This window comes from Lutra lutra, chromosome 1 (assembly GCF_902655055.1).
Source record: "Lutra lutra chromosome 1, mLutLut1.2, whole genome shotgun sequence".
Classification (NCBI taxonomy): domain Eukaryota; kingdom Metazoa; phylum Chordata; class Mammalia; order Carnivora; family Mustelidae; genus Lutra; species Lutra lutra.
In genome coordinates this window covers 153369686-153391189 of record NC_062278.1, presented here as the reverse complement: position 1 = coordinate 153391189, position 21504 = coordinate 153369686, and the positions used below count along the sequence as shown (strand labels likewise).

General features: G+C 43.1%; 1 protein-coding gene across 8 annotated transcripts in view; it reads left to right on the top strand.

The window, feature by feature from the left end:
• Positions 1-21504, top strand: part of MYRIP (myosin VIIA and Rab interacting protein) — a 409223-nt gene that overhangs the window by 356120 nt on the left and 31599 nt on the right. For all 8 annotated transcript variants that reach the window (XM_047739949.1, XM_047739933.1, XM_047739939.1 and 5 more), the window contains one exon: positions 12164-12403. In XM_047739949.1, coding sequence (XP_047595905.1) covers positions 12164-12403 — 240 coding nt within the window. The remainder of the gene's footprint in view (positions 1-12163; positions 12404-21504) is intronic.

Sequence of the window (21504 nt, the reverse complement as noted above, 5' to 3'; positions counted from 1 at the left end):
TGTATTTCTTTGGTGTTCGTTGTGATCTCTCCTCTTTCATTCATGATTTTATTTATTTGGGTCCTTTCTCTTTTCTTTTTGATAAGTCTGGCCAGGGGTTTATCAATCTTATTAATTCTTTCAAAGAACCAGCTCCTAGTTTCGCTGATTTGTTCTATTGTTTTTTTGGTTTCTATTTCATTGATTTCTGCTCTGATCTTTATGATTTCTCTTCTCCTGCTGGGTTTAGGGTTTCTTTCTTGTTCTTTCTCCAGCTCCTTTAGGTGTAGGGTTAGGTTGTGTACCTGAGACCTTTCTTGTTTCTGGAGAAAGGCTTGTACTGCTATATATTTTCCTCGCAGGACTGCCTTTGTTGTGTCCCACAGATTCTGAACCATTGTGTTTTCATTATCATTTGTTTCCATAAATTTTTTCAATTCTTCTTTAATTTCCTGGTTGACCCATTCATTCTTTAGAAGGATGCTGTTTAGTCTCCATGTATTTGGGTTCTTTCCAAATTTCCTCTTGTGATTGAGTTCTAGCTTTAGAGCATTGTGGTCTGAAAATATGCAGGGAATGATCCCAATCTTTTGATACCGGTTGAGACTTGATTTAGGACCAAGAATGTGATCTCTTCTGGAGAATGTTCCATGTGCACTAGAGAAGAATGTGTATTCTGTTGCTTTGGGATGAAATGTTCTGAATATATCTGTCATGTCCATCTGGTCCAGTGTGTCATTTAAGGCCTTTATTTCCTTGTTGATCTTTTGCTTGGATGATCTGTCCATTTCAGTGAGGGGAGTGTTAAAATCCCCTACTATGATTGTATTCTTGTCGATGTGTTTCTTTGATTTTGTTATTAATTGGTTTATATAGTTGGCTGCTCCCACGTTAGGGGCATAGATATTTAAAATTGTTAGATCTTCTTGTTGGACAGTTCCTTTGAGTATGATATAGTGTCCTTCCTCATCTCTTATTATAGTCTTTGGCTAAAATCTAATTGATCTGATATAAGGATTGCCACTCCTGCTTTCTTCTGATGTCCATTAGCATGGTAAATTCTTTTCCACCCCCTCACTTTAAACCTGGAGGTGTCTTCGGGTTTAAGATGAGTTTCTTGTAGGCAACATATAGATGGGTTTTGTTTTTTTATCCATTCTGATACCCTGTGTCTTTTGGTTGGGGCATTTAGCCCATTAACATTCAGGGTAAGTATTGAGAGATATGAATTTAGTGCCATTGTATTGCCTGTAAGGTGACTGTTATTGTATATTGTCTCTGTTCCTTTCTGATCTACTACTTTTAGGGTCTCTCTTGGCTTAGAGGACCCCTTTCAATATTTCCTGTAGAGCTGGTTTGGTATTTGCAAATTCTTTCAGTTTTTGTTTGTCCTGGAAGCTTTTAATCTCTCCTTCTATTTTCAATGATAGCCTAGCTGGATATAGTATTCTTGGCTGCATGTTTTTCTCATTTAGTACTCTGAATATATCATGCCAGCTCTTTCTGGCCTGCCAGGTCTCTGTGGATAAGTCTGCTGCCAATCTAATATTTTTACCATTGTACGTTACAGACTTCTTTTCCTGGGCTGCTTTCAGGATCTTTTCTTTGTCACTAAGACTTGTCAATTTTACTATTAGGTGACGGGGTGTGGACCTATTCTTATTGATTTTGAGGGGGCTTCTCTGAACCTCCTGGATTTTGATGCTTGTTCCCTTTGCCATATTGGGGAAATTCTCTCCAATAATTCTCTCCAGTATACCTTCTGCTCCCCTCTCTGTTTCCTCTTCTTCTGGAATCCCAATTATTCTAATGTTGTTTCGTCTTATGGTGTCACTTATCTCTCAAATTCTCCCCTCGTGGTCCAGTAGCTGTTTGTCCCTCTTTTGCTCAGCTTCTTTATTCTCTGTCATTTGGTCTTCTATATCGCTAATTCTTTCTTCTGCCTCATTTATCCTAGCAGTGAGAGCCTCCATTTTTGATTGCACCTCATTAATAGCTTTTTTGATTTCAACTTGGTTAGATTTTAGTTCTTTTATTTCTCCAGAAAGGGCTTTTATATCTCCTGAGAGGGTTGCTTTAATATCTTCCATGCCTTTTTCAAGCCTGGCTAGAACCTTGAGAATCATCATTCTGAACTCTATATCTGACATATTACCAATGTCTGTATTGATTAGGTCCCTAGCCTTTGGTACTGCCTCTTTTTTTTTTTTGTTATGAATTTTTCCGCCTTGTCATTTTGTCCAGATAAGAGTTTATGAAGGAGCAAGTAAAATACTAAAAGGGTGGCAACAACCCCAGGAAAATATGCTTTAGCCAAATCAGAATAGATCCCAAATTGTGAGTGGGGAGAAAGGGGATAAAAAGGGGTTCAAAAAGAAGAAAAAAAAAAAGAAAGAAACTATTTTAAAAAAGAAAGCGATAAAGAAAAAATATAAAAAGAAATATACATATATATATTAGATAAACTATTTAAAAAATTAAAAAAGAAAACGGTAAAAGTTAAAAAAATTTAGCAGAAGAAGAGAAAAAGAAAAAAAAATTTAAAAAGAAGAAAAAATTAAATTAACTGCAAGGCTAAAAAATCATGGGGAGAAAGCCATGAGTTCTGTTCTTTGCTTTCTTCTCCTCTGGAATTCCGCCGCTCTCCTTGGTATTGAAACTGCACTCCTCGGTAGGTGAACTTGGTCTTGGCTGGGTTTCCCGTTGATCTTCTGGGGGAGGGGCCTGTTGTAGTGATTCTCAAGCGTCTTTGCCCCAGGCGGAGTTGCACCGCCCTTACCCGGGGCCGCGCTGAGTAGTCCGCTCGGGTTTGCTTTCGGGAGCTTTTGTTCCCTGAGCGCTTTCCGTAGAGTTCCGGAGGACGGGAATGAAGATGGCGGCCTCCCGGTCTCCAGCCCGGAGGAGCCGAGAGCCCGGGGCCCCACTCCTCAGTGCGCCCTCAGAGAACAGCGCCCAATGACTCCCGCCACCCTGGCCTCCGGCCGCGCTCCGAGCTGACCGAGATTGCGACCGGTTCAAGGTAACCCCGAGCTGAGAGTCACTCCTCGGCTCTGTCTCTGTAGCCGGCTTCCCCGTTCTAATGCCGGTAAGCTCTGCGACACTCAGACACCCCCGATCCTTCTGCGACCCTGCGGGACCTGACGCCGTGCTGACCCCGCCTTGGCTTCACCCCAGTTAAGCGTCTGGAGCGATGTCCCTCAGTGGAACAGACTTTTAAAAGTCCTGATTTTGCTCCGTTGCTCCGCCGCTCGCCGGGAGCCGGCCCTTCCCCCCGCGGTCTATCTTCCCGTCGCTTTGGATTCACTTCTCCGCCAGTCCTACCTTTCAGATAGTGGTTGATTTTCTGTTTCTAGAATTGCTGTTCTTCTTCTCTTCAATCTCCCGTTGGATTTGTAGGTGTTTGCAATCTTTAGCTAAGCTATTTAGCTGATCTCCCGCTACCCGAAGTAGTCTCAGCCTGCTACTTCTCCGCCATCTTGACCTATTTCGTGTGTTTATACCCTGCTACAGAAAGAATTTAAAGTGGTTTACATAAATATAAACACAAGAGAATAAAATAAAAACATGAGAAAAGCAGGACAAAGGAAAAATCAGGATAGGAGAAATAAATGAAACTAAGAGTAACGTTAGTTCATAATATGGATGCAATGAGGTCCTAATCACAAGCTAACAATGCCCAAAATTTGTCTCTGTGCTTTCTAGAAGACGATGGGAAAAGAATGATGTGAGCAGCTTGCTGAGTCATGGAAACCATATTACATTGCTAAATCTGTTCCTTAAAGGATGCTGCTCTTAGAACTGAGATCCATGAGAAATTTATCCCATGGGGCCTCGTGGAGAGAAAGCAGAATCCATCACCCTCCACTATAACCTGCTTCAAATGAGCACACATGTTAGAGGCTGTTTCTCACAGTGTCACTCAATGTGGACCAGTACATCACTGCAGGCACATCTCAATCACGTCAGTCTATCAGTGGCCAATTACACTGACCTCTCCTGGTCCAGGTCACTCCAGGATTCAGTTTTGGGATATGTGAAGGAGTGGATGACTACCTCCCCAAGCCCTGGTTCATGACTATTGTTCAGTTCTGAATTCAAGGGGATGCTCTCTGACAAGTGCCAGAAAGATCACAGCAATTGGGGGTAGTGTGGCACCCCTCATCCCATGAACACTGAGACACCCAACAGGTAGGTGCACATCCCTCTAAGGTGTGCCTAGAGAAAATCCCCAAGCAAGCCCTTCAATCTACTTCAATTGTATTTGAATTTCCTCCAGTATAGAGATCAAAGAGTGGTAATCCCTGCATCCCGCACCAAATTCTTCACATTGATTTTCAAATCTTTTTAGGCATGGGACTTTGCCTGAAATGAAAATTTAAGGAGAAGAAAATAATTTGGCTGAAAGCCAAACCACTCTGAGACAAGGCTGCCCTCCACCCTTGCCCCTTCCTCCCACCTACACAGCAGCCTAGGCAAGTACTGATAATAACCCAGAAACAGTTTTGAGCAGGTGTGACCCATACCCCCTCAACAGAAGAAAAGTCTTAGTGGGGTATCTGTCAAGGGACTCCCTCTGAGCATGAGGAGTGCTAGGTGTGCCCTCCAAGACAGTTGCAGAAAATAGGTCTGGAAAACAGGGAGAAGCTTGCTGAGTAATGGTGATTCTTAAATATTTTTGAGTCATAGACCCTATTGAGAACCTGAGGAACACAAACTCTTCTCCCGAGTGTGTGTGTTGCGGGGGGGGGGGGGGGGGGGCGTGCATAAACACAAGCATTCAAAGGCTTACATACAATGTCAAGGAGTTTTTGGAGCAGCAACTTCCCTGAGTTTCCACAGACTCTGGGTTAGAAGCCCTGCTATACAGGATTTTTAACCAGGAGCCATCAGAGTAATTAAGGATCAACCACCAAAAGTGATGACATTAGTTCTGCAATAGTTCAATTATAGTCTTTATTTGGGGCAGATACTAAATACCAGGGCTCCCTATCAGTTTAGGCCTTTACTTATTTGTGGCAATCAAACCACGTTCGATCTGTGAAGAAAATGTTGAATTCTCTATCACAACTCAGTTCACTCAAAATTGTTAGCAAGTCTTTAGGAACCCACGAAAAGAAGGGGATCTGGAACAACCCTCCATCCCCCTACCCCAATCCTTGCCCTGAATGCCATCATTTTTAGGAGACTCTTCCTGAGAATTCTGACTCATGTGCTGGCATTAAGGTTCAGGTCCTGAACCTCCATCAAAATCCAAAGGTCTACACCCAGTTTCAGTGCAGAGTCGAACAAACAAAGATGAAATCTGCCCTTAATGCTGCTTCATTCCTTAACAGATTTCTCTACAAAGCGATAGACCAGTTGTGGTCAGCACGAAAATAATTGTGTCTCAAATGTCTGTTCCTCATATAAATATCGACCTGAGCAGGCCAGGCTGGTGATTTTCTAGATATTTTATATGGGGCTGCCACAACTCTGGGGAACGAGTAGCCGCCCTTTTGACAAATGGCACAGTCTAACTCTGTCAGATAGAAGATGATAAAGAGAAAAAATATGGACGAGCTGCAGAGCCCATTAGTCAGATACGATGTTTTGTTCTGGGAGAGGGAGACATGCCCCAGGTGAGATTAAGGTTTTGTCGGTTTGTTTTTAAATCAATTTTATAATCTATGGGCACCTGGGTGGCTCAGTGGGTTAAGCCGCTGCCTTCGGCTCAGGTCATGATCTCAGGGTCCTGGGATCGAGTCCCTCATCGGGCTCTCTGCTCGGCAGGGAGCCTGCTTCCCGCGCTCTCTCTGCCTGCTTCTCTGCCTATTTGTGATCTCTCTCTGTCAAATAAATAAATAAAATCTTTAAAAAAAATCAATTTTATAATCTGAAAGACTCGGAAAACAGCCTGAGATCCACACCAGGACAACTGACCTGTAATTGTAAAAGCTAAAAATAAACCTTCTGGATTGATATCTAGGTGCTAAGTTTTCACGACTTCCTTTAACCAAAGGCAGAGCTCACATCTGCCCTCCGTGCGGTTCCACGGGCGAAACTCAGGCCCTTCTTTGTGAAGGGGCTCTCATGGAGGCAGGAGGAAATGGATTGTAATATTAAATTTACTAAGATTACAGGTGACATGTTCCCTTTTCCACCATGTTAGCTAACCAAGGATTTGGTATGTATCTGTGTATGTGTGACTGCTCTTATCACACTAGTTATAAGAAAAATAAATGTCTTCATCACCACTGCACAGCCTGTGAATAAAACTAGTTTTAGGTTAATAGTGATACACTGGGAGAGGACAAACCTCTGTGTGAAGGCACCAGAGACAGAAATTGTCTGCGTCCTCAGAAAAAACAGGTCAGCAGGAAAGTCAGTCAAGCCCGAGGCTTGTCCTCTCTTCTCCGGCTTCAGCACAACTCTGTCAAGACATTTGCAAGTAAAACATGCATGCGGCACAGACGGTTCTCCCAGGGCTGGGTAACCTGTAAGTCAGGGCTCATCTCTGAAGTTCACTAAAATATCTAAAAGCAACCTGCAGAAATTCTGCTTTTTAGGTTAGGTTCGGTATTTTTCATCAACAGGAACAAGGAGAACCACCAGGACACGAGGATATAGTCAACAAAGTCTGATATGTAACATTTGAAAGTCATCCTGTACCTGGGCCTTTTTTTTAAAGGTGGAGAAAATGCTGAGCCTCCCACTGCTCCCTCAAATGACCCAGAAGATGAAAGACAGGCTTTGTGGGGGGAAAAAAAAAAGGATTTCTAGGACTGGGGTTGCTCAGTCTAGAAGACATTGACAGGGCTCCCTTCAAACATGTGGAGAATTTTGATAAAGATGATGGGGAGGCGTAATAAGAAAAAAATTGCTTTAAATTAAAGCAGGCAGGATTTCAGGGTGCATAAGGTCAGATCACAAGGGTGAATGAAGGTAAAGACAGTCAATCCTCTAAGGAAATCTGCAGGTACCAGAAAGCTTTGAAAAAAAATTATCTTCTCCCTCTTTGAAACTTCCACTTGAGAAGGGATTAAATCCTTTTCCTGTCCAGTTCTGTCCCTACGCCATGGTTCTACTATCTTCCTCTCCTAATGAGCCTGATTTAATCTGGAGCATCTGAGCTTGCCTTGGAAGAATGGGAAGAGCTTGGCCTTTGCTCCGCCCCACGCTGGTCACATGACCTTGGACAGCTTCCTCAAGCCCGGCGTCCTTGTGGATACAGAGAGAACTACCAGGCCACTTGAATGAGATCTGGCGTGTCTTGTGCCCAATGCAGTACTCATCCACACTAATGTGCTCAGCTCTGAGAACCGTCCAGGCCTGGCCCCCACTCACATCCGCCTCACCTCCATGTGCTTCCCTTTCTGTGTTTCCCCAAACTTGAGAATCCCCAGATTCCTCAGGAATCATTCAGAGGATACCTGGCTCAAAACCTAAGATCCATGGAGGTCAGGTTGGCAACACTCTGTTGCCCTGGTGACTGAGACAGTGCCTTCTTTCCAGATGATCAATGAAAGGAAAACCAAAATTTAAAAATTATTATAAATAGGGACTTGTAGACCACTGAGAATATATCAGCAGACTCTTGTTTAAGAAATCATCCTAGCTTATCTTAATGAGTATTCCGTCACTAGGTGTTTTAAACTATAGTTTGTTATTTAGCCTGGGTCTCCAGTTTCACATGCTACATTGACAGGTGCAAGGAATAGGGGATGTTTTGTACTTCTGTAACTGCCATACCCTTCCTCCTCCACCTCCCCAGTCTGCAGAGCCAGCAATATAAACTAGCCAATCCAGGAACTCTAAGCCTCTTCTGATTTCAACATCTTTATCTCTTTAAAATCATCTTTCTTCTTCTAGGTAAATAATCAACCCTCCAACCCCTCCACTTCCTCCATGTTTGCCATCTGGGGGTGCCTGAGGGGGAGCCTCTGGTGTCCTTGTGGCTGCAGGGCCATCTGAGGGCTGAGATCGGTCCTTGCAGGTCTTCTTAGTGATGGGGCCCCTGTTCATGAAGTTGTTCCCGCCCTGCTATCATCCTAAGGCCTGAGAACCTGTGGTCTATTCCCTGTGTACAAGGTCAGAACCTGGTCCTTCTCCCTCGGGCCCCATCGTGGCTGTCACTCTCATTCCCCACCAGACCCAGGGCCCTGACTGTCTAGCCCCAAGGCATCCCTTCCCTCCCACCGTAGGAGTCCCTGGGAAGCTCACCTTCCAGCACCACCCACGGTCTTCCATAAGCCCGCTTCTGGATATTCTCTGCTTCACACAGGAGCTTGGGGGACCCAGAGCCCTTCAGGTCTTCCTCTGAAGCCTTTCCTCAGGGTCTGAGTCAACTCTGCTATAGGGGCGAGAGGACCAGAGACCACAGACAGCCTATGAGGCTCCTCCTCCCTGAATGCCAACCAAGGAACAAGCAAAATCCAGCGTTTGAACTTTAGGGAACCTCAGCCTCTAGAAACCTCTGCTGTCTCTCCATAAAATCTGGACCATGCGGTCACCATGTTAAAGAGGTGAGCTGAACAATGACCCATGATCTGTTCGTTCTGGATCTATACTATTTTCTCTAGGGTAAAATGCTTAGGCTTAGCTAAGAAAATGAAGAGGCAAGGGAATGCAGTTTTAGTGGGAACTGAAAAACATGAGTTTCTTGTTTTCAAAATAATGTCCCCTTCTACAGACCAATGCCAATCTGTAAAGTGGGGGCATTGAGACAAAGCACCAGCGGGCAGAAAATTCTGATTTTCATCCAATTATGGAAAATATTTTCTGCCCAGATACACATATTGCTGATAGTTACCCAGCTTGATTTTTTTCTTTCTCCTATCACAAAAGTTTCTTAGAATTTCCACTGTCTTTATAATGCTCTTGGTAATCTGTTTGAGTCACTGCCCAACACTTTCATAGTCAAGGTTCCTTTGAAGTACAAAGAGAACATTCTTCAGGCTGGAGATTCTGCAGATCCTCATCTTCTCTACATGCTGGGTCCAGGTTCCCAACAGACCCTGGAAAACAACTGCCCTTCTCCCTCTTCCTCTGAATTCAGCTGGAAGTCTGCCATCCTGTAATCAAGTAACATGTATTTATCTATTGTTGTCTCACCAGGAAGTAAATTGTGTGTTCTTTTCAATGTTTCTTAGCCCTTTGGGGGGGCATAGGTGCCAGTGAAAATCTAATGAAAGCCAGGACCCCTCCCCCTATAAAAGTGTGTGTGTAAGTCAAAGTCTGCACACAGTATCAAGGATCCACAGAGGCCAACCACAGGCCCCCGTTAGCTAAGACCCCAACTGAACGTCTACTGCCCAGCTCTCGTGGAGACTGACATGAAAATCAGTACGTGGGGAAAGCGTGTAAGTTTATAACATGGAGTAGGGATGGCTTGATCCTTTGTAGGATCCATTTCTTTGAAGATGTATTTGTTGATGTACTTGATAAATATTACAGGGCCAAATATTACTTAGTAAGCTTTGAAGCTGTGGCGGCTTTGATAAGGATGCTTCCATCTCTGTTCGTGGTATCACCTCTCCTGGTGTCAGATCCTAGTGCGTATGCCTACAGTGTTTATTGAACTCCAGGGCCATCATTTAGCATTCGTACAATTCTCAACACTCAGATAAAACTTGACATATAAATCCTGATCATCTCTAGGAGTTCATTCTTGAAGAGTTCACTCAGCTGTCACCTTTTCTTTCTCTCCCGACAACATTCATCCAACCAACCAGGTAAGGGTTCCCCATGATCCCATCAAATGCTCATGTGTGTGCCTTGCACACAGTATGTCAAGATGGTGTCTCTCCATCACACTGTGAATGCCGCCAGAGCAGGAGGGTTGTCACTCCCACCTGTGAGCTCCAGTGGCCAGCACAGGCCCAGCACATAGTAGGCACTCAGTACATGTTTGCTGACTATGGACTGAATCGCCATTGACCCAAGTCTTCAAAGGTTCTTAGAAGGTAAAGAAAGAGGCCAAAGCTAAAGAAAGCAAAGTAGGAGTTAAGATGAATTGATATTTCAGTGTGTTCAATCTGTTGAGTGAGCTGATAAGAGAAGGTTCCCAGGTGTGGGTCTGTGGCCAGTTGCTGACTTCCGGGCTAGTTTAATGTGCAGACACATGGTGGCAGTGAGACCATCTGGTAGACAAGCTCAGCGACTTAGGCTCATCCTTAACCCTCTGCAGTCTGACCCAGGCCCATTTTCTCCTCACTTGCAAGCCCTGCACTATCCCATTTCTGGGCCTTATTGTTCTAGCTACACCAAGCAGTCTCATGCACCCTGGGTCTTACTGGTCCTGCTGTTTCCTCATCAAGAAGGTCTGGCCCCACGTCTACATATTAAAACTTTCCTCATCTTTCAAGAGTCTGTTCAGAGGTCATTCTTCCCATTGAGATTCCCTGTGTCCCCAGACAAAAGAATCCTCCTTCTCTCAAGCATGCTGGGAGCACAGATCACCTCTTGTAAGACCCTCATCACGGATTCTTGCTCAGGACCAGAGAAACAGTCATTTCCAGTGGACTCTTTCTTTTATCAACCTAGGAGCTCTTCTTTTTCACTTCCGTGTCATCTGTTTCCTTCTATGACCTTTATATAGACAACTGCCTTTAACATTTGTCCAGTTAAAATGGTGTCAAGTAAATTTAATGCACAAACATCATAAAGGATCAAAGAATCTCTCTCATATTTTTTTTAGCACAAGATGGTCCAGATTCTTGAGACAAAATGTTACATATGAAGTCCTTCCTGTTGAATGACGAATTAAATGAAAATACCATATTTCCTTTTGTCCTTATAAACAGTTTACTCTTGAGTTTGAGAAAACTCACCTTCAGACACTGTCATCTTGTAGTCTGAGACTTTACTTATACAATCAACTTACTGTCATTGTTAGAGTCTAAAGAGTTGTTCTCCTTCTCTTTGAGTTCATCTTCTGAGTCATCTAATAATGTGAAATGTTGTTCTCTGTCACTTTTCTTCTCTTTGCAAATATGAAAAATTCTAAATTCTCAACTGTATGCAATGAGCTAAAAGTAGACTCAAAATAAATGATGATTTATTTCATTACTGAATCATCCCTCCAGGCCATTTCATTCTTCTGTTTTATTACTTTGGTCTCTTTTAGCATAATTGGGAATAATTGATGAGTAATAATGAAAGATAATTCCCAGGATGATGAAAGAGCAAGATATTTCAAAAGATAGGAGAAATAAGATCACAAAGATGTCATCGTGCATCATAGATTTATGAAAGGGTCCAATGAACCCACATAGTAATTACAAAATAGAATGAGTTTTATTTTATTTTTAAAAAATAAGTAAATTTTCTCTGTGTTCTTTGGAAACCCTTCAAGAAGGAGTGAAAGCAATGAAATATCAAGCCTTTTAAATAGACAGAGCAACTCAAAGAGGAAACTCAAAAACTAAAGTTGGGTCTAATGGACCCTAATGGTATACTGAGAGTTATCATGTTAAAATTCCATACACGTCTGTCCAACTTAAAGTTAAGGATAGATTGAGAGTCACCATCTCCCTGTCTTCCTGAAGTTTCCAAGGCCAAGTCAGGCATCTACTCCTATAAGAAACTTCAGAGGTGTTCAACAAATGGAATAGTAGGAGCCGAAGGTGTCATTATTAAGCTGGGACTGTAATTATCAAGGGAATGCCATACATTATTGCCTACCTAAGTGCAAGGACCTCACACCATCTCAAAATCTTTGCCCTTAACCTATAATACGATTCATCTGCTCTCTCCCTTTTAGCTGGGCAACTGCTATGCTTTAAACAGCACTTCCACTTTGAACACTTCCACAAGGAAGCTTTCCCAAACTTTCAGGCCTGCCGTTAACTGCCCCTTAATGGGCTATTAGAACTACCATGTCACCTCCACCTGAGGGCTGCCAACCAGGTGTGCTCAGCCTTGTACCATCAGCACGGCACTCAGTAAGCATCTTGTGAATGAAAAACAATGAATTCAAACATGTTTCTGAGTACAGATGCTCCCCTGCCTGACCCCTGGAACAGAGTGTTAAGGTGCACATGTTTGAGAAAGTAAGAGTGAAAAATAAAAGCTCACATGTAGAGACAGTAGATCAAGTTAAGAGAGCTTGGTTTTCCTGGACTGTCCTTTCCTGGGGTTGACTGGGAACAAACAAATCTGACTATGGCAGAGGAGTCCTCAGCTCATGCTTCCGGCTTGCATTTAGGTGTCGGGTGATTTGTCAGAGACTGACCTCAGTAATGAACCTCAGCACCCTCGGACCAGGGTGGCCACCACCGAGGAGAAACTGAGAAACAGGCTGTATGAGTTAGCAATGAAAATGAGTGAGAAGGAGACATCTTCGGGAGAAGATCAGGAGTCAGAGCCCAAGACAGAGTCTGAGAACCACAAGGAAAGTCTGTCCTCTGAAGACAACAGCCAGGGTGTCCAGGAAGAGCTGAAGAAGGTAAGGGCTGTGAAGGCAGCTCCATGTGTGCAGCAGAGGGGTGGGGAGGTGGGCAGAGGAAGTTCTGTATTTGCACAGAGTTGTGCTGGGCTCCCCATGAGCTGTCTCTCAAACGCCCATCCCATGCATGCAGGAGAGCCCCGAAACTCCTGCTGATTCGAGCTAAGTGGTTCAATCCAGGAAAGGGCCCCACGGGTCCCAGGCCTCCAAGACCTGTCCTGTCCTTCTACTAACTATCCTTCTCAGTCTATACTGGGAACTACCCTTCAAGCCTATAATTAATGCTCACAGTCTCTCTTGCTGGTAAAGGGTCATGCTACTTCTTCCTTCCCCCGCCCTTTCCCAGAGGAACTTTGCCTGTGGGTTGAGAGCATCTCGCCATCCCCCTTTTAGTTAACAGCAATGTTTCAGACCATGATCTTTGTGCTAAACGTGGCCTGCTATGTCATTTATCCCTGCAGTTTACATATTTGGGCTTGTCTTAGCCTCAAAATCATTTTCCAAACAAGCCTTATTTGGAATCCTGGTGTTTAAAATAGGTAAAAACCCCCAAAACCCAACCATTTGATCTCCAGTCCCAAACCACCCCCCTAACTACCCAAGGGCATTGCTAGGAAACCACAGAAGGAAAACCCCCTGGCAGAAAGGGGGGGTCCTGGGCCCCTACCCCGCAATCAGTGCTCTACCCCCATTCTTTCCTCTACAGCTTCTCCAAGCACATCCCTGTAGACTTGGCCACTGGACAGTCAGGCTATCCCTACTGCTTCGAGTGGAAGAGAAGGAAGCTAACATTTGTTGAGTGCCTAGTGCTTTGCTTATGTTAATGAATTCATTTCATAAAAACCCTTTGAAGGTGATGCAGAGGCTTGTCCTGAAGGCACTTACGCAAGGCCCATAACTGGTCAGCTTCAGAACTGGAGCTGCATCCCAGACCTGCTTGGCCTCAAATCACAGGTCCTTTCTTTACTATGATGAGCTGTCTCTTCTGTAATCAGATAAGGTCTTGCCTGGAAACATGTAGATTTCTCTGCACTCGTGGTAGTTTTTTCCCCTCTTCTGAGAGTACATTATATAAGCTAACAAGTTCCTGGTAGCGCACATGAGTGGGGGAATGAGCTCCTTCATCTGCACAACAGCCAAGCTGGGGGAGGAGCCAGGCCAAGCCCACAAAGAGCACGGATATGGCAAGAGCCGGCCAAGAGCCAACTGGGGGCCCTCTTCCACCGCCGAGCCCCTGAGCCCTCCGACAGCTCAGACTCTGCATCTCCTTCATTCCTGTCCCACCCTCCATAGCCATTGAATTCTCCTACTCCACAGTCTGTCAGGTCCTCTGCCCAAGGATGTGCACACATCTGTCCCCCGCCACGTCTGTAGGCTGGAGGCCTGAGCGTGGCCTTCACAGGCAACCCCTCCCTGGGATGTGGGCTCCAACCCATCACTTCCTCGGTGGTAATGGGCTCTGCTCCTCTCTGTTACGTGAACCAGTATCCCATGACAGTCACATTTGTCTGCCAGAACTCAGAGCCAGATGGTAACTGAGGAATATCATGGTATTTCTTACAATGCCTCTGCATCCTACTGGCTTTGCTGCCTGACAGTCACAAGGCTCCCCACAGGCCTGCTGTTCCAGCAGCCCGCCGGCCATGATGAGTCATGGACTCCCAGCCCCTGTCAGCCTGCAGGCCTCACCTTCTGGAAGCAGAGCAGCCAGTCTGCGCTGTGCTCTCTTGGGCAGAACGTGAACAGGGAAAGGAGGAGCCAGGGCAAGAAAAATCTAAGATAAGCCCCCGTTCTGCCCCGTGCCCTCACTGAGCAAGAAACTAGGACAGTTGCTTTTATTCAAGCTCCCAAATATGTCAGTTTCTCAAAATTTAAGTTTTCCCCTCGCCTACCATGAAGCAGTGCATTAAAATATCCATCGGCTATCATTTATTGTATGTAAAAATCTGGGGAGCAAACTGAGAAAGATAATTAACATATATTTTCCTCATCAGGCATGGTTTACTCTGGGATGGGAACACAGAAATACAGGTTTATATCTTCACTATTATTTAGAAGCAAAAGGATATAGAGATAGGCTTCAAGATAAGACTGAATTCGAAATGCAACCATGCAATTTGCAAACTCTGCAAACTTTGGCTAGTGCTTAGAACAAGCCAAGGTGATTTCTTGCCTCCCACTGGACCCTGACCCCAGCTGCTCTCCCTGTCCCTCCAGACCGTGCATGACTACTCCAGTTCTTCCTCCACTCCACAGCCACAACTGCCCTGCAGTCCCTGAGCTTGCTCTCAGCACTGAGACAGGCCCGCACCTGCTGTGTTTTTCAGCTGATCCCTGGGACTCAGCCCTGGGCCTCATGGTTGATTGCATAAACACATCTTGGCCTCATCTGTAAAATAAGGATAATCGTACTCCCTGATAGAGTTGTGAGGGTTGAATTTTACAGCATGGTGCTTAGCACATAGCAGGAGCCCAGCAAATACCAGATCGCCTATAAACCTCACGGCTGTGAGTTAACATCCATCTTCAGGTACTGAAGCAACAACTTAGTACCTATTTCCAGTTGACACCTGGCATGTCTAACATAGGTCTGTAACCACATCTGGGGTTTTGTCGTGCTAGGTAGAATATAAGTGGGAAGGCACTACATGAGACTGCCCCACGTTTCCATCTTCAGTATCAGAATAACTGTGACTTCCCCTGTGGGCCAACCACGACTGATTTGTACAGCATGTGTGCGCACACACACACACACACACATATGGCTGGCACACAGCATGGTTTGGGAGTGGAACTGGGCTTGTGTAATGATTTCAGAAGTGGTCAGTGCTCCCCAATCTCTTTACTCTAGCAATGCATACTGGCCCAAAGTCTAGCTGCCTGAAGACCCCTGATGCAGCAGGAGCTTTTCTTCCTCTGCAAAAGTCAGGCTGAAAGGGAGAGCGAGAACCCCAGCTGGGAGCAGCACCAGCTTTTTGGCCTCTGTGGGCATGGTGACTCTGGGGCAGAGCTGCATACTGACTCCCCGAATTCCCCAGCCACCCGAGCTCTAGGCACCCAACAGGATGAACAGTCCTCCTCGACTCCCTTCCCTCCCCTGCCCCCACGTACCCCTCCTCCACCTTCTCCACCACTATTTCCAGGGATCGCCTCCCGCATGAACTAAATCCCTGTCTCACATCTGCTTCTGGGAAACCAGACTAAGTTGGTAACTAAACAGGAGAAATGCATGGTCCCCAGTTCACAAATCCTTCAGTGCTGTGTAGGCAGCAAAGAAATCCCAATGCCCAATTGGCTGCTAATTGCCTTTCCCTTATTAAGAGGAGCTTTGCCTTATGCAGAGAGAGGTTTGCTCAGCCGTCACTGTCCCCCTGCCTCCCACACTGGCCCTGCTCTCTGGGAGCCAAAGCAGAGGAATGTGCATGTTCCCTCAGACACTGGATATCAGTGGCTGTTTAGTGTCTTTAGTATGACAACCCACATAAGAACCGGGGCTTTAGAATCCTGCCCAGAGGCAGAAGAACCATTTTATCTTGACTGGATTCAGTCCTTTGCTGTAGGCAAACTTGTCCTATAGGTGGCTTACTTTCTCTGGGGGTTGGAGGGTGGTACCTACCTTCTGAATTTTAACCAATGGAAGAACACGCTTACAGAGCTAGGAGGAGCCCAGAAACCTCTTGGGTACTGGATTCCCAAAGAATCATTTTGTCCTTGAACTCATTTTATTCCATCAAAGCTTAGGGGTCAACCCCCTAAACCATGTGATCCTTAGAGCCCAAAAGTGAGCACCACCTCTACCACTGGGCAGATGGCCATGCCAATGGTTCTGGGAGAAAGTCCTGGCCAAAGCAGTTCTTAGAAGGGCCTGCATCTAGGTATGCAAGGGCAGCATTCCTGAAGGAGCCAAGAATGGCCAAGAACTCCTGGCCTGAGTTTGGAGACTGCGTTCAGAGGCTGGATTTCCCACAAGCCCGTAATCTTCCCAGGCTTAGAGCACATGTCCCTGAGGTCCCTTTTGGCTCCCAAATCCCCTGGTTCTAAAAATGTAACAGATTAGGTTAATTTTTTTGTTTCCTGACCTAAGTATCCTTTATGACACTGTTTATATGACAAAAGATGTCCCATGTATCAAGCTCTTGGAATATGAATGTCTATTGAAGGCCCAGATTAGTTAGTTCTTGCATTATAGTAAAATTTGTATAGCTGGTGTCCTGAAAGCATTTTATCTAAAGTGCCTTTGTTTATAACCATTAGAAGTCGCTGGATCATTGGGCTTTGCTTTCACGAGGGAGTTACAGACCAGCAGATAGCTCCCATATGTATAGTTTCACGGAATAATTCTCATCATAAGTATTGAGAGCTCCCTAAATTATTATATGTCTTTCTTCCCAAACAAGAGATGAATTTATGCATCTTCTTCTGTCTGCTCATTTACTAACACTAAGGAACAAGGATACATAATCCCGGTCAGTGATCAAGGAGACAGATCTATTGACTATTCCAACATACCCAGAGCCTTTTGTTTCTGAATTTTAATGTGCTCATGAAAACCTTTTTGTTGATATCAGTGTTAACATAAAGTCAACTGTATCTGTGTGTGTCTCACCCCTGTAAAATAACACACGTTCATGTAAGGATTCAGTGTCTTTCATCCCAGGTCACATTCTATTTCAGAGTGTCTTCATCTCTAGTTGGTGCTAGAGAGAATAGAGTGTTAGGTACTGACTTGTATCTTACAAGTGATTGATCTCAGTAGGCCTATGCCTGTTGAAGAATTAACACCTCTTTTCTAACTCTCCATTTTTTTTTAAGATTTTATTTATTTGACACACAGAGATCACAAGTAGGCAGAGAGGCAAGCAGAGAGAGAGGAGGAAGCAGGCTCCCTGTCGAGCAGAGAGCCTGATGCGGGGCTCAATCCCAATACCCTAGGATCATGCCCTGAGCCGAAGACAGAGGCTTTAACCCACCGAGCCACCCAGGCACCCCTCTAACTCTCCATTTAACTGTTGCCTTGGGTGGCGGGGGTGTGGGGGTGTGGGGAGGAAGCTTTAACTGTGCACTTAGAGCTGCAGCTCTTATCCATAGGGCTTGAACAGGTGAGGGGGGACAAAGAAATGTGGAGTAGGGGTATCCATAGGAGGTCTGAGAAAGCCTCAGAATCCCTGGTAAAGATGATAGAAGGGGGGCACCTGGGTGGCTCAGTGGGTTAAAGATGATAGAAGGTATTTCTCTCCTGAAGTCAGTCCGTAAAGACTGGAGGAGGTGACTGCTACTTCAAATGCAAAGATAGCTACACACAACTTACAGGAAAATGAAAAATCAAGGAAACATGACACCACCAAAGGATCACAATAATCTTCCAGTAACTCACCTCCCAAAATGGAGATTGTGATTTACCTGATGAAGAATTCCAAATATGTTTTTAAAGCAAGCTCAATGAGCTATGAGAAAACACAGAAAGTCAATTCAACAAAATTAAGAAATCAATGCATAAAACAAAATGAAAAGTTTAACAAAGAGGCAGAAATCATAAGAAGGAACCAAACAGAAATTCTGGAGCTGAGGAATACTGTGAATGAAATGAAAGGTACAATAGAGAGTATCAAGAGCAGAATGGATTGAGGAGAAGAAACAACATGTGAAGTAGGAGACAGGACCTTGGAAATTATGCAGCCAGAGGAGAACAAAAGAAAAATAATGAAAAAGAGTGAGGAGAGCCTATGTGAACTATGGATACCATCAAGAGAAGCAATCTGAATTATTAGAGACCAAGAAGGAGAAGGAAGAGAGAACGGGACAGAAAGCTTGTTTTAAAAAAATGATGAGGGCACCAGGATCCTCAGGGTCCTGGGATCAAGTCCTGCATCAGGTTCTCTGCTCAGCGGAGAACCTGCTTCCTCCTCTCTCTCTCTCTCTCTGCCTGCCTCTCTGCCTACTTATGATCCCTGTCTGTCAAATAAACAAATAAAATCTTTAAAAAAAATGATGATTGAGGGGTGACTCAGTTGGTTAAGCATCTGCCTTCAGCTCAGGTCATGATCTCGGGGTCCTGGGATCGAGCTCCATTTCAGGATCCCTGCTTGAAAATGGTGGGGATTCTGCTTCCCCCTCTCCCTTTGCCCCTCCTTCCCATGCTCTCTCTTGCTCTCTCTCAGTCTCTGTCTCTCAAATAAATAAAATAATAATAATGGTTGAGAACTTCTGAGCAGAGGTTTGACCATCCAAAGCTTATGAGCTTCATGAAGCTCATAAGTCCCCAAAGAGGTTAAACTCAAAAATTTTTTTCTCCAAGACCCACCCATAATAAAACTAGCAAAAATGAAGGACAAAAAGAGGATCTTAAAAACAGCAAGAGGAAAGAAACTTATCACTTATAAAGGAATCTTCATAAGGCTATCAACAGATTTCTCAGCAGAAACCTTACAAGCCAAGACACAGTGGAATAACAGACTCAAAATGCTGAAAGAAAAAAATAAACCTGCCAACCAAGAATACTTTATCTGGCAAAGTTGTCCTTCAGAAATGAAGTACAGATAACCTCATTCATTCCCAGACACACAAAAGTTGAACAAGTTAAGCAACACTAGATCTGCCTTACAAGAAATGCTAAAGTTCTTCAAGCTGAAATGAGAATGAGCTAATTAATAATATGAAGGCATGAAAATATACAATGCACTGATAAAGGTAAATATATAGTCAAGTACAGAATACCCTAATACTGTAATACGGTAGTGTGTTAAGTACTTAATGCCAGTAAAAAGATTAAAGGACAAAAATATGAAAAATAACTATAACTATGATAATTTGTTAATGATACAATATAAAAATAGGTGAATTGTGACATCAAAAACATAAAAGGGGAGGGTAGAATGTAGTTTTGTATGCCACTGAAGTTGTTATCAGCATAAAATAGATCGTCATATCTATAAACTGTTTTGTGTAAATCTTATGATACAAGCAAAATCTACCATAGATACACAAAAGATAAAGACATGGGAGTCAAAGCATACCACTACAGAAAGTCATCAATCACAAGGAAGGTGGCAAGAGAGGAAGAAAGGAACAAGAGAACAACAAAACAGCTAGAAACCAATTAATAAGCTACATTAATTAGTCCTTACCTATGAATAGTTACTCTAAATGTAAATTGATTAAATTCACTAGTCAAGAGACATAGAGTAGCTGAATAGATTAAAAAACAAGACCCAACTATCCACTGCTTACAAAAGACTCACTTCTGCTTTAAGGACACACATAGGCATAAAGTAAAGGGATGGAAAAAGATATTCTACGAAAATGGAAGCCAAAAGAGAACAAAGGTAGGTTTAATTATATTAGACAAAATAGACTTGATTCAAATGCTGTAATGAAGCAATGTCATTATAAAATGATAAAGGGGTCAACTCATCAAAAATATATAAAAATCATAAATATGTATGCACCCAGTGTTGGAGCGTCTAAATATATTAAGCAAATACAAACAGATCTGATAGGAGAAATAAACAACAATACAGTAGGGGAAGGGGACTTCCGTACCCCACTTTGAACAGTGTATAAATAATCCAGAGAGAAGATCAATAAGGAAATGTTGGACTTGAACTATATTTCAGACCAAATGGAACTGAGATATGGAGATATATATATATATCTCCATATATATATCCATTCCAACCAACATTCTTTGCAAGCTTACATGGGGCATTCTTCAGGATAGAACGTATGTTAGGTTACAAAGCAAGTCTTAACAAATTTAAGAAGGTTGATATCATACTAAGTATATTTTCTAACTATAGTGGTATAAAACTAAAAATCAGTAACAGGAAGAAAACTGGAAAATTCACAAATATGTGGAAATTATATAACACACTCCTAAAAAATCAATAGGTTAAAAAAACAAATCAACGGGTGCCTGGGTGGCTCAGCCAGTTAAGCATCTGTCTTCAGTTTAGGTAGTGATTGAGACCCACGTTAGGGTCTGGGCTTGGAGGGGAGTCTGCTTTTCCTGCTACCTCTGCCCCTCATCCCCTCACCCACTTGTGCACTCACTTGTTCACTCACTCTCTCAAATAAACAAAATAAAATCTTTTAAAAAAATAACAAAGTAATAAAATAAATCAAAAGGGCAATAAAAAAGTCTTCAAACAAATGAAAATGGAAGCCAAATATATCAAATCTTATGGGATGTAACAAAAGCAATTCTAAGATGGAAGTTTATAGTGATAAATGCCTACATTAAGAAAAAAGAAAGATCTCAATAAACAACCCAACTTTATACCTCAAGAAACTAAAAAATAAGAACAAACTAAACCCAAAGTTAGCAGAAGAAAGGAAATAACAAAAAACAGAACAGAAACAAATGAAATAGAGACAAGGAAAACAATAGAAAAGATCAATGAAACTGGAGTTGGTTTGGGGGGTAAAAACAAAATTGACAAAATTTTACCTATACTAACTAAGGAAAAGGAGAGACGATTCAAATAAATAAAATCAGAAATGAAAGAGGAGACATAATAATCAAATCAGAGAAATAAAAAGTACCATGAAAGAACACTATAAACAATTGTATACCAACAAATTGGACAACCTAAAAGAAATGGATAAATTCCTAGAAAGATGCAACCTACCAAAACTGAATCATGAAGAAATAGAAAATCTGAATAAACCAATAATGACTAAGAATACTGAATCAGTAATCAAAAACCTCCCAGGACAGAAGTGCCCAGGACCAGTGGCTCATTCTGCCAAATATTTAAAGAAGCATAAATGCCACGCCTTCTTTAATTCTTCCCAAAGATTGAAGAGGAGAGAATACTCCCAAACTCATTCTATGAGGCCAACGTTACCCTTTTACCCTAGCCAGATAAGGACACTAGAAACTACAGGTTAATATCCCTGAAAAATATAGATGCAAATATTCTTGACAAAATATTAGCAAACTGAATTCAATAATACATTAAAGAATTGTACAGCATGATCAAGTGGGATTTATCTCTGGGATGCCAAGATGGTTCAACATACACAGATCAATAAATATAATATACTACATTAATATAATGAAGGATAAAAATCATGATCTTCTCAATAGATGCAGAAAAAAG